Source organism: Betta splendens, chromosome 10 (genome assembly GCF_900634795.4).
Source record: "Betta splendens chromosome 10, fBetSpl5.4, whole genome shotgun sequence".
NCBI lineage: Eukaryota > Metazoa > Chordata > Actinopteri > Anabantiformes > Osphronemidae > Betta > Betta splendens.
This window is the reverse complement of record NC_040890.2, coordinates 6,556,765-6,570,310: the sequence shown is the minus strand read 5'-3', so window position 1 is coordinate 6,570,310 and position 13,546 is coordinate 6,556,765. Positions and strand designations below refer to the sequence as shown.

Genomic DNA, 13,546 nt, shown 5'->3' with positions numbered 1-13,546 from the left:
GGAACAGCAAGGATACTGCGCAGAACCCTCAAGCTCCCTGGCCTCTGGTAGAGGACCCGAGCTTGGAAAGTGGATGATATATATGAGAGTGTATATATATATATATATATATATATATATATATATATATATATATATATATATATATATATATATATATATATATATATATATATATATATATATATATATATATATATTAAATGACGAAAACTAAATTATAGAAAAAATTCTGAATTTGAGATCTTTTTATTTTTCTCGAGGCTTAGGTGCACTTAATTTTCTATAGTGGCATCTAATGGTTGTTTTTTCTGCGGGTTCATCGATTTTACCCGCCCACCCACGAACACTGAGCTGTAAAACATACGCACCCATATCCGAGGGGGCGTTTTCACTTTGGTGACAGTAATTGGCTAAAACTAATGTCAGTCATTAGGTGAAGCAAAACATATCCGCCCACTGTCCCGGGGATGAAGAGAGTCGGGAGTTTCAACAGAAGAGAATAGGGAAACTAAGTTGTTAGACGGGTCAGCCCAGCAAGTCCCTTTACAACTAGTCAGCTAGCAACTTAGGTGATAGACGCTTTCAAAAGATTCGGATGAAGATCACAGCTATGAAGGTCGTCCGTGCGAGCAACCTGTAGCTACAACTAGCCTACGTTAGACTGTTCCAGGCGCAGATCTCAGATAACGTTACTGACATTTCAAAGTAACGTTACACTGAGACAAGAAAGTGGAGACGGTTTGCTAGCCCGCTAGCTAACCTTAGCCGCCGAGCCCCTTCATCGGAAAAGTAGACTCCGCTCGGTGAGTCTTCGCAGGCTGAACGGAATCTTTCTGTGTGCCGTGTGTTTCCACGCTGCTCGCCGTCTGTGTGCGGTTGTCGGTTCGCCTACTTCGCGGTAACCTACAGCTACTGTGGCTAACTAGGTCACAAGCTAGCTCAACTTTGCTGGTGAACGGTGCTGTAACTTAGCGTTGACGTCTCAAACGCCTGTTTCTCGCTGACTTTCCTGCTCGTGAAGTTAACGTTTTATTCGACTGGGTTCATGTGGAAAGTAATAAGGCGAATCAAACAGCCCAGAGATATTTAAACCCCGAGCAGGCAGCATTATTATCTTTTAACACTTGAGACGTATTTCGTTGGTATTGCACCAGATAGCGGTGGGCGTCAAGGTGTTTGACATAAACACCTTCAGAGTGTCGAGTTTCAGGGTGAGCAGTGTATCTGTAGACTTCCTTCAGGTGAGAATTATCTGCCATTTCCTCAACCATTGACGCACAGGAAGCTGCGTTGCCATCGGACGGAGGGCTTTATTCTTTATACTTTTAAACTATGTTTTGTTTTCTCAGATTACCTGACTTCAGCCATGCCTTTTCCTTTTGGGAAGTCTCAGAAGAGTCCAGCTGAAATAGTGAAGAACCTAAAGGAGAATGTGGTGCACTTGGAAAAGCTGGATGCTGGAGACAGCAAGAAATGTGAAAAGGTCCGTGAATTTCCTCTTGTTCCCAACACCAACTTATGTTCGTTACTCATAAGTTGCTATTCCACCTTTTTAAGGTTGCAGAAGAAGTGTCCAAAAACTTGGCGTCCCTGAAGGAAGTCCTCTGTGGGACGGGTGACAAGGAGCCTCAGACCGAAGCAGTGGCTCAGCTTGCACAAGAGCTCTACAACACCAACCTCCTCATTGCTCTCATTTCTAACCTGCAAAGGATTGACTTTGAGGTTGGTGCAGGGTATCTGTTTCTGCACTGGCTTTATACAGTATGTTTTGAATACGGAACACATCAGGCATTAGGTCCGTCAAAGCCGTTATGTTTATCTGATCGGCATGTGAGGATAAAACTGAGCACTACTAGTGCGATCGATTAGTATGTCCTGGTTGTCCATGTTAGTGGTGAATGGATGTGAAATCTATTGATTACTTTGTGCAGACACCAAATGATTAGTGGCCAGGTGTATGCCTAAATTTAACATCCTCACAGATGACCTTTCCAGCATCTTTTCTTGAGTCAGGAGCATCAGACATTCTGTTGTTTTTTTTACAGGGGAAGAAGGATGTGGTTCATTTGTTCAGCAATATTGTGAGACGGCAGATTGGCACTCGCACACCCACAGTAGAGTATATTTCTACGCACCCACAGATCCTCTTCATGCTTTTGAAAGGGTAAGTTAATGTTTTTTAGCTTCAGGAAATCAGTATTTTTTTTTGTATCCGGCACGGTTGCCCTTAAAGACTCCTAAATAGATAAAAATCAAGAGTGGTTACAAATATTATTAAAATACAATCACTTTCTCTCCAGTGCCTTATAACTTTCTACATTATGTAGTATGTGTTTCAACAGCTCCCAGTGGAACAAGCATGAACTTGTTGTGATCTCATGTAATGTAATGTAGTGATGTAGATGATGGCACAGTGGTTTTACAGCTCTAAGAACTGACTCATCCCAGTTACTGAAACAGCAACCATGTCTGAAGTCCACATTGCATTTGAGCCCGTTGTCTGTGAATCAAATGTTCTTTGCCCGAAGCCACTTCTGTGATGGATTTTGTCTGTGGTGTGTGGGTTAACTCTAGTCTGAAATGCCACATCTATGAAGAGGAATGTTCAGTTTGTTTGTCATACACAAACATCAAAACCTGACCTTTAACATGTGTGTGCTGGGAGATTCTTCTGCTATTAAACTTTCCTGTAGCTTAAAGGTGAAACTTGGCCAGCTATGTTTGGACTCGACATGTTTCTTCTCATTTTAAGCGCTAAATATCACATTGATCAAAATCTTTTATGTGTGATTGACCATTTCAAAAATTATCAGGATGTTTTTTTTTTTTTTTAAATAGATTAGGAGCTGTTCGTACTTGTGTTGCATTGCCACTGTAATTTTTATAATGGGTCTAACATATATTTCTTGACCTTGGCCTGACATGTGTCAACTTGTACAGATATGAGAGTCCAGAAGTCGCTCTGAACTGTGGGATGATGCTGAGGGAGTGTCTGCGCCATGAACCTTTGGCACGAACTGTTCTCTTCGCTGAAGAGTTCTACTGCTTCTTCCATTACGTGGAGCTCTCAACGTTTGATATTGCCTCAGACGCGTTTGCCTCTTTTAAGGTATGTCATTATATTCCTTTTTAAGAGTAGCATTTTATTAATACAGACATTTCCTAGCAAATGTTTTCTGTTTCCTCTCAGGATCTCCTCACAAGACACAAGATCATGTGTGCTGATTTCCTGGAGAAGAATTACGACAGGGTGAGTGTGGATTTGGGTTGTTACAGTAATTAAGAGTGCTCGAGCTGTGCCTAATTCTAAATGTCCCTCAGGTGTTTACAGAATATGAGAAGCTTCTGCATTCTGATAACTATGTCACCAAACGTCAGTCTTTGAAGGTAGACCAAACACAATTATTTGTGACTTTCTGTGCAAATGGCTGTCTCACTTGCTTTAGTTGGGATCTGCTTTTTCTTCTGGCGTTTCAGCTCCTTGGGGAACTTCTCCTGGACAGACACAACTTCACCGTCATGACGAGGTACATTAGCCGGGCAGAGAACTTGAAGCTGATGATGAACTTGCTAAGAGACAACAGCCGAAACATCCAGTTCGAAGCGTTCCATGTGTTCAAGGTATGAACAAACGCTCAGTCATTTTCTTTTTTTTTTTAAATCTTTGTACTGTCAGATCTCAAATCGTGCAAGTCTCTTTCATAAAAGGGGAGAAGACTGCCTGATGCAACCAGTATCTCATAATAAAAAACATTTTTTCTTTCACAGGTATTTGTTGCGAACCCTAACAAGACTCAGCCAGTGCTGGACATACTGCTGAAGAACCAGACCAAACTTGTGGACTTCCTGAGCCATTTCCAGACAGACCGATGTGAAGACGAACAGTTCTGTGATGAGAAGAACTATCTGATTAAGCAGATCCGAGACCTGAAGAGGCCCGTGGCACCTGAGGAAGCTTAAGACCATGGAGACCATTGTTCCATCAGGTGGTAGATTTTAAGGGTGTTGGTAGAGCTGCCGAGGGCCATTTCAGAAAGACATGCTTTATTTCAATTCAGTTTTAACTATGAAACATAGGAAAAAAGCTTCCTTCACTTTCAGTTTTTATTGCGGAGGTGGTTTTCCATTCATAAGCATAAGTTAGCAAAACAGGGTGCTGTTCTTTAGTTATGAACGCATTTACTCCATTCTTGTAATGTTGGAACTTAAACTGTTACGTTTTCACAGAAATTGTTGCTGGAAGAGACTTTAGACAGACAGAAATGTTACCCCTTCACCAGCAATATGAGCCCTGATAGGGTTTAGTTTATATTTTAGAACTAAAAAAGTTTAGGATAAGTATATATTATTTTTCTAATGTACATTTATGGTAAACAATATAAAATATCTTTTCTTTCTGAGCATTGATTAGTCTAACTAATTCTAGAGGTTTGCTTTATTGCCTTATTGTAATCAGTTGTGTTGTACAGGGAGTTGAGTAATCTTTAGCTCTATGGCATTGGAGAAGATGCATAAGGCTCATTCTGATTAGGTCAACATGTAGCAAGTTTTGGAGGTTCTATTGGGCCTTTAGTTGCTGCAGAGGACAGAAATGCTCCTGCAGTGCTGTACTGGCAGTGCATTAGTTGGCACAGGAAGAGAAAATCAAAACCATGGAGGAATCAATTTATTGCGCTGTGATTTTTAGGCTGCGCCCAGTGAGGCTTACATGACTGAAATAGAAACAAGACATCAGATAATGCTGCAGGGTAGCAGCCATCCATTCACCGCTAACACGGACAGCTGGGGTCCACCAATTGATCGCATGCATAGGGCTCATATCCTTACCTGCTGATCAGATAACAGTGATTCAGTAAAAACAGCCATTTAGCAAAGATGTACAGGGCTTTGATGAACTTAATGCTTGAGGTGTTGGCTATTTATATACAGCAAGCAGTGCATTGGAAGTTAAAGTGCAGTTTATCTAAAGGGTTTGCTCATAAGGATGCATCATAAGTATGTTACTGCAGGTCTAGTATATTCAAATGGGAGCATGATGTGCTACGTACGAGGTTAGATCAGCCATTCCACTTTGCTTTGGCACGTGCTGAATATTTCAAGCATTGAACGTAAGCAGTTGACCCACACACAGCAAGGACATGGATCATTAAAAAACAAAACAAAAATACTGTTGCCTCTAATGTAACAAAACTTGCATCTACCCCAAGAGAACAAACAGAACAGAGCATGTGCCCACATGCATTCACAGGATTTATTCTTAGCGCTTTACTGATATGAATGTACTAATAAGTGGATTTAACTGTCACACGCTTGTGATGCATCTGAAGGCGTGTCCAGTCAGACGCCGACGCGTTGTTGCGATGGGCGCCGGACTTCCTGGCACGCATCACTACATACGTTGGTCTTTAAGGAACTGCCTTATTTCTGCCGTTGTTACTAAAATGGCACATTTCAACGTGTGTAGTCCGCGTGCACGGCCTTCTATTACAGTATATACCTCATTGGATTTAGATTTGCAAATGCTGTGTTCTGTTTTCTTGCCTTCCTAGATGAGATGCTATGACATCTTAGAATGCACAGGAGTGGGTTGTGTGTGCATCGCTACACTTGATTATAAATGTTCAGACTTGAACAGGGACTGCGACCTGGTTTTCACGATAGGAAAACTAGATTTTTAAACTTAAATATTTCACTGGCCGGTGCCACACAAACGTTAATTCATAATGAATTGCATAGTGGTACCTTTTGTAATAAGTGTTGCCTTATTTAAAGACCTTTTGATGGATCGTCGTGATCATACAAAATTCCAGACCTCTTAATTTCCTGTTACACCAAAATCAGTACAAAACATTTACAATGCAAGTTCTGTGAGTTCAGTTTCACATCCACATATGGTGCCGTGCACTGTAGGTTTACCTCTAACTGCCATGTGCTTCGGGTGTTCATCTGTTTTTAGTAGAGATCAGCAGGCTACTCGCAAAGTTGTTGACAAGATTGCATTTAAAAGAAATCGCTCTTTGTTTCACAGCGTCAGTCATGAGCATAAAACATTTCTGCTGAGAGTCTGGCACATTATCTATAAACAAATATATTTCATTTTGCCTCATTTATTTCAAAGAAGGCTTGTATAACAGTGTTTAGATTTGAATTGCTTTTTGAAGCCTTCTCCATACGCTCACGTTAAAAACCATTATATCACCTCTGGTAATATGCAAGAATATGGGGCAGTCCTGGTGTTTCTTAAATATTCAGGTGATCTGTAAATACAGATGCAAACTCTGTATGAAACGTGTCTGGAGTCATGACGTGCCCTTTGAGTAGGACATGCTATGCACAGCTGTCCCACCAGAGGGAACTGACAGCAGCATTTGGCTCGTGTTGCTTGTACCAACCCAGCTTCAATGCTTCTTGAACCCTACGTACAATCACCAGCAGGGAGATGTAGACACAACAAAAATTCCTGAAGATCAATAATATATATTTCCTAAGTTCACTGTTGAAATGTGTGCTTTACGTTTTTTGTTCACACCTTTATTTGCCATGGGCTTGATTTATATGTACCTAACTTTATAAAGTGTGAAAGCATTCATGAAAATAAAACTCTATGGCAGTTACGTGGCGTGGCTTCACTGGTGTAATTTGTTTAAACTGTCGTGTAGTAAAGCATTAATTGCGAAGTGTTTACTACATTTTTTTCTCAAAGTAGGATCACTGGGGAGAAAGGTTCAGAGGAGAACATGCAAACATTAGTAGATGCACCGCTGAGCCTGAGCATCATAGAGGTTCATTCACTGACACACAAAGGTCACATCATTTGCAACTACATGCACATGTGTTTGTCTGTTGTTTAAAGGGTCTATTTGGATCTGGTTTCAGGACTTAGTTACATTAAATCTAAAATAGTTTCAAGCACTACTGTAGTTGAATTATCTCATTTACCTAAAGATTCTCCCAACTTCTGCCTGAACTGAAATCAGTGTAGTTGCACATTTAAGACCAAAAACGGCCTCAGACAGGATGTTCTGTGGTTCAGTTTGGACTATTAAAACCATCTTAAACAAGTCGCATTTCCTTTACAATTAAATCATTTGAGAGAGAATACATTTGATGGGCAACAGTGGTGAGATAATAAAATAAAATACTGTCAATCTCTGCCGGTTCTGTGTGTTCTGTGTTTGGAGCTGCCACTTTATTGGTCCAGGGACAAATAACCTTATAGCTTTCACAGTATTACTGATCATCAGTAACATCCTTCTCCAGAGCGTCATGTGATCCAACATACTCAGTTCAAGAATAAGGTCAAATCGAGCAGCTCCAATGTTCTTTCTCTTAAGCTCCACCAATCCCAGCCTATAGGAGCGGAGGGGGGGGGTGCAGTATGGGAAAGTAGGTTAAAGTTCAACCAGGGAAGAAGGCAAGGCAGCAGCCCGTTCCCACAGTGCACGGAGGACCACCGTGCTGAGGCACACCTCTGCGTCGCGCGGCGTGGACACATTCACCAAACTTCACTGTTGCACAAACACTGGAGTGTTTTTGTCCGCGTTTGTGGCGGCTCGGGCCTATGGAGAGGCGCGCTCCCGCGGACCGTGCACGGGGAGACGTTGGGGCAGGGTTTGCAGGGGTTAGAGGTCACGAGCCTCCCGGGTTCCTTCGGCCGGCGCGACGCTGCACGGTGGGAGCGAGGCTGGCTGATTATAACGCATTTCAGTCCGTTGGGAAGTTGGGAGTTTGCGGCACGAGTCGCCTCCCGATGCGGTCTCCAACGCCGGTGCGCAAACGCGGACGGATAAACGCGAGAGGATTTGAAGGGACGACCTCGGCAAAGATTGCGTCGCCAGCGCTTTCATCCCCACCCCCACAAAGAGAAAACAACAAGATGCGGTCACAGTCAGTGCGTGCGCTATAAAGTTTTTTTTGTGTGCAAAAGACGTGTGCAGAGGACGCGGCATTTGCGCTAAAGGTACGTTATGGTGTTGCTGTGTTCTCAGCGTGGGGGCAGTGATATAGTGGATTAAAGTAACCAAACAAACCTCAGCACGATTCAAAGACACGCTGGGTGCCGCCTGACGCGTTTATTCCTCGTGAATCACGCGCTCCTTTACTTGATTTAGTTTTTTTCAGGAAGTGTTAATAAGCAGAAATATTTATTTATATATTGTAAATATAAAGTATTTCGCGTTTGTTGGGCACAAGTCGATAAATCACTCAACACGCCTTGTGCACTAACCTTTCTCTTAAAATAATTGTAATAGTCAAGCGTAGTCTTTTTGTAATTTTGGAGTCGCAGTAGTTCCAAAGATTCAAGATAATGTGTCAAAGTTTTAGGTGCACGCGCTTTATGCTCCTTCGGGCTCTATTTAACAATGCGTCCGTTCGGTTTGTTGGTGCTCTTTGTGCTTAGAAGCCGGCGGTGTTTGCACTGAGTGTGCAGTGAAATAAAAGCAGACGTGATCATCTTTGAGGTGCAGTTTATTAGTTTTTTTTTAATTGTCGTCACGCCGTCAGAGGCCGTTGGCGCCACTTTGTTGAAGCCGCGCGGATCGGATCAGGGCGCAGCGGCCGCGCAGTAAAACCAGCCCCGTTTGGGACTAAACCGGGCTCCTGTTGCAGCTCGTCGCCCGCTCAAATATAAAGCTTTTCGTGTTGGTTTATTTAAAATGGAGGCTTCGGGGTCAAATCTCCACCCCCATCCGCGGACCTTTGCATTATTTAAGTGTGATGCAGGAGGAAGCCCTAACTACATGCACGTGCCCACGTGCTGCACCGGACATTTAGAGACACTATGATTTACTGGAACCGTTCTAATTTACCTTCAGCTTCTCTACAACACCTGCTATAAATAATGTTTACTGTTACTGCAGCAATTATTTGAGAGCTTTAATCAGTAGTTAAAAGGCCCCAGCTCGACCATCTGCCCTTTGTTCCTCACAGACTCTGAACTCTTCAATTATTATAAAGCGTCTTTGCCATAATCTTGAGCTTAAATATTGAATTTGTTTACTACTGTCACCTCTGGAGGTGGAGCTATGTTTACTGAAAATCCACACTGCACCTAAATTAGAATTCAGACGTGTCATCTCTAAATATGACTGTTGTTTGCTGTATCTTTTAAAACCCTTCACACTGCAGCTTTTGCAGTGTTTATTCTGCGTGGGCTCCTATGATCAGGTTACACCTTTGTGCGTTGTGATCACAAGCGGTTGGTTTATTGTGTTTCAGGTGGTCCCGGCTGGAACCCTCCACTTTTGGAGGAGGGGACGTCACGTCTGTCGGCTTCCTGTGAGGTTTTCCGGTCTTCCAGCTAAGGTGCATCTAGTGTAGCTAGTGAAGTAGATCAGTATCTGCTGCCCTGGATGCACCTTCTGGATGGAGGACTCGCCAGAATCGCTCAGATTCGTCTCCATATTTACCTTGAAAAGGACTTTATTAAAAAATAACATGTTGAAATGTTAAACAAGACAACGATCAGAAAGATGAGTTATAAATGTATAAATACAAACATTGATGAATCGGATGATGCATATTTCTTCTACACATAGTGATACAGTGAGAACTATCCAGCTGTGAGCAACTTTAGATGATAAACTAACACAAACTTTGTAATAACCATTTCACTGTGTGTGGATGAGACCTGTCATATCCCGATAGAATCCACTGCCATCAATATCTGGGTATCTTGTGTTGGATAAACAGGAAGTTGTTCCATTTATTTCCTTCTATCAGTGTGTCTTATTCCTACAGGCGCGTTTAGTGACTCATGACTCTGGATGACGAACATGACGACTTTGCTGTCCCAAAGTGCTCACAATGCAGGTAGTACACACTGGTCTACTGCAGTTTGTGCACTTCAGGTATTGCTGGTCACCGCCTCTCTCGTGCATCAAACTGACTGCGCGGCGTTTGAAGAGGCGGGAGCTCTGCTGGGTTTACAGCGAGTTTTGTTGGTTTGCTGTCAGCCTGTGCCAGTCGGCGCTGTGCAAATCCATGCAAAGCTCTTTGTTCCTCAGACACGCAGCCAAAGGTGGAGAGATATGTGGTTTTTGTTCTGTTGTTGCGCGCTTTGATGAGCACTTGAAGGCGCGGAAGAACCTCGCTCACCGCGGGCGCGAGAGAGCAGGTGCTGCTGTTCACTCGTCCCCGCCTGCTGCCGCCTCGTTGGGCTCCTACGGCGCCGCGGCCGTGAGTTTGTCAGCGCTGTTTGTCTCGTTGTTTTCGGGTGGATGACTCCGCAATTTCAATACGTGACCCGGTCCGAGAAATTGCACAGTATCCATCTGCGATCCGCTAGATGTTGTGAACAGCCGCTAGATTGTCCAGGAGTAATCTGGACAATCTAGCAAACAAAATAAATGGTCCCTGACGTCATCGGCTTTGGGCCAGTCTGCAGGTAGGATGAAGCGGGGCTGACACGAACAGTGACCACTAGATGGCGCCATTTGAACTTTATTGTCCCTTGGAGCTGAGTGTAAGTGAAATGAGGTGTCCGCTCAAAATGACGGGAGGATGAAGAAACGATCAGTGTGAGATAGAAAAGGCATCAGGTGATGTTTGGACAGAATGTTCTGACAGAGGCGTTCAGGTTTCAGTCGGTAACACTTGTTCTGTGCACTTTCTTCATGTGGCTGATTAATAAAGGCTCATTTTCAGGGCAGATTGCGCTTATGTGTTGTTGTCTTTGTAATATATGTGCATGTCCACTCCGCATTATGGGCCCCCGTAGTGTGAATAGCGAACTATGCAGGTAGTGTGTCCTAATTGCATCCTCTTACGTGCAGGGCCATCTATCTAATATAACAGCATGCACTGCGCATTAATTCCCTCCTTATATCTGCGCTCCTGCATCCGCGCACAGGGCAATGTATCATTCCACGCATCTAGTGCCGCGCGACGGAGGGAAGCTCTCAGTGCGCGTAGGTTTACGCATACGGGGCGCGCGCGCGCTTCTCCGGGAGCGCGCACACGGATCCAAGGGGCTCGTTGAACGCGAGCAGCGAGCTGGGAGTCGGTGCCGCGAGTGAACGGGGCTCTCGCAAGTTACCAGCATCCGAGGAGCTTCGCCGAGAGCCGCGGCGGAGCGCGTTTTCCACGCGCAGCGACCGTGGAGGAGGAGCGACGCGGAAGGATGCGGATCCGCGCGGATCCGGGAGCTGCAGCTTCACTCCGCCAGCGCGATCCCCGGCTCCTCGCCTAACTTTTAATGTGCCGAAGTTAAACAACGCGTCTGTCCGCTGTGATCGAGCGCTCCTCGTCGGCCATGGCCGCGTCGTCCGTCCACAGTGCGTTGCTCCTGTGCGCCTTGTTCCAGCTCTCCTCCCTGTTGGGCGGACAGGTGCCGAACTGCCAGGAGGTGCGCGCCGTGTTCCAGTCCCTTCACCCCGGCTCCAAGTGGGTCCCCGAAACCCCGGTGTCAGGTAAGAAGCTCGCTGTTTAACTAGTCTCAAGCTTATCATTATTATTATTATCTTTATTGTTATTATTACATTGTGTTGAGGAAGGCTCGTGGGCTGAAATTGATTAGTACAAGTTCAGCTCTGACTGAAAACACTCGTTGAATTCCGCTTCCAGATTCAGAGGACGTTTCCAGCACAATAGTCCTCTAATGTTTTCCAAAAGCTGCTGACCTCTCGGATATGAGCACTAAGAGCCAACCCCCACACACACACACACTCACACACTCACACTCTCCATCCCTCTGGCTGAACATCTAACAACCTGCTCTAAAAATCTATGGGCCACGTTAAGTATCTTGTTAGAATGCAAGTTGAGTTATGTAAACCGCCAGTTAACTGTTGAGTAACACGCTGGTGTAATGGATTGCTCGGCGTATTGATTGAAACAGGGCGCCTATAACCTTTTCCCAGAAGCCTAAGTTTGATTTGATTGGTGCTTTAAAACACATAAAGCACCTGTGCAGCTCCTTCTGCTCGGTTCAAAGGCTGCTCCTTCACTCGGCGCGGCGGAAGGAGCCCGTTCCCCTCTCGTCCTGAGAGCTGCTTAATTGTCACGTACAGGCAGCCACGTCGTCCCATCGTCAGAATACAAACCAGTGATGTGATATGAAGTCCGACCACGCTCGAAAAGACGCAGTCAACCAAACAAAGTAATTACTCCTCCCTGGAGCTGAAATGTCAGCGACTCGGTCTTGGATGAGGACGGAACGTGTCTCGAGGACACAACAAAACTTTTGGCAGAGACAAGTCTCCGTCCGGTGCTGCAGATCGCAGCGTCCTGTCCGTCGCACGACTCCCGATTGGACGCGGACCAGAGATTCAAACGGAGCGGCTCCGTCACAGCCGGATGCGGAATGTTAATTGGAACACACACACACACACACACACACACACACACACACACACACACACACACTGGAAATCAATTCAGCCAAAGGACAATTCATCTCCTCCAGTTAAGGCTCAGTCTGGTTTCCACGCTCTCACGATACCCGTGGCTCTCGTGTTGCAGAATAATTGCAGGGGTTTAGTAAGTGAGCTGCTTGTTCAGCTGTTCAGCAGGTGACCTGTGATAAATGACTACATGCGTATAAATAATCCACTAAAGCGGAGGTCCCAGCTCTTTATTACGCTACGTTATTGCCGTTTTCAGGCGCCTGCAGACACAAGCCTCCGGTAACAGCTTGAAAGTGACACAGTTATTGTTTTATCATTTTCATATTTTCTCATGTGATTCTTAAATTCGATTATAAAGCAATTATCACTGTGTACGTTGGGGTTAGAGGGATTTACACCTTTCCAGCCAAATATGACGCTCGTGGTGCATGTGTGCGCTCCACTGCACAGGACGCCTTCATAGACTTTAACAGCGGCCATGAAGCGAGCGTGAGGAGCACAGTGATGGTTCTGGTGCACGCTTCACTCCCGGCGAGGTTTTAGGCATTAATGTGCCTCAAAGCTTAAATCCCAAATCTATTCATATACTATAAAAAGGATCCAAGTCGGCTGCAAAGAAGCTCTTTATTAAGTGTTGTTGTTGGACTGAAATGAAAGATTCAAACCGGCACCTCAATGAGGTTCCAACTAATGCGTGTGTTCTCATCTGTACTGCAGGACAGATGTTTGGGGTGCGAGGGTTCTGTCTGACGGTCCCTCAAAACAGGCAGTGAGTTTTAAACCTCTAAACTGCCAGATGGAGACCTCCAGCATCCTTCTAACTCTGGATCAGGCAGAGCCTGGTATCAACCAGTAATGCTATTTGTTTACATCCCTCACAGTCAGATTCATGGAATCGACCAGAGCAGAGCAGCGACAACATCACAAAGTGCTAAAGGTCTAATACTGTTCTAGACTCTTAAACATAAATCTCAACCTCACAGCAATTCAGCACTACATGTGGAATAAATATATGAAATGATGATATGAAACTGATGAGGGTCATATACCAAGGGAATGACAGCAACACCAACAATTCCTTTAGCAAACATAAAAAAACCTCTTAAAAATGATCAAATAGAAAAACTAAAACCCCGATAAAAATAAAAAAAAGCAATTAGCAGGGTTAGTGATATGAAGCCGCGACAGAAGAGCAG

At 44.4% G+C, this 13,546-nt stretch overlaps 2 protein-coding genes across 5 annotated transcripts in view; both read left to right on the top strand.

Annotated features, from left to right (window-relative positions):
- Positions 1-436: 436 nt before the first annotated feature.
- On the top strand, positions 437-6,617 carry cab39l1 (calcium binding protein 39, like 1). Of its 2 annotated transcripts, none has more exons than XM_029165502.3 (9): positions 437-806; positions 1,353-1,486; positions 1,561-1,725; positions 2,049-2,167; positions 2,944-3,112; positions 3,194-3,253; positions 3,325-3,390; positions 3,481-3,624; positions 3,772-6,617. In XM_029165502.3, the coding sequence occupies exons 2-9, from the start codon at positions 1,370-1,372 to the stop codon at positions 3,961-3,963; spliced, it is 1,032 nt and encodes a 343-aa protein (XP_029021335.1). In that variant the 5' UTR covers positions 437-806; positions 1,353-1,369; the 3' UTR covers positions 3,964-6,617. The 2 variants fall into 2 exon arrangements, with proteins under 2 accessions (XP_029021335.1, XP_040928621.1); XM_041072687.2 differs by lacking the exon at positions 437-806 and adding an exon at positions 861-1,244.
- A 4,072-nt stretch (positions 6,618-10,689) lies between these two features.
- The window catches only part of gpc3 (glypican 3), a 71,992-nt gene continuing 69,135 nt past the window's right edge, over positions 10,690-13,546 (top strand). For 2 of the 3 annotated variants that reach the window (XM_055512374.1, XM_029164657.3), the window contains exon 1: positions 10,690-11,414. In XM_055512374.1, the coding sequence (XP_055368349.1) occupies positions 11,258-11,414 (157 nt within the window). In that variant the 5' untranslated portion in view covers positions 10,690-11,257. The remainder of the gene's footprint in view (positions 11,415-13,546) is intronic. The other variant, XM_029164656.3, reaches the window with a different exon arrangement.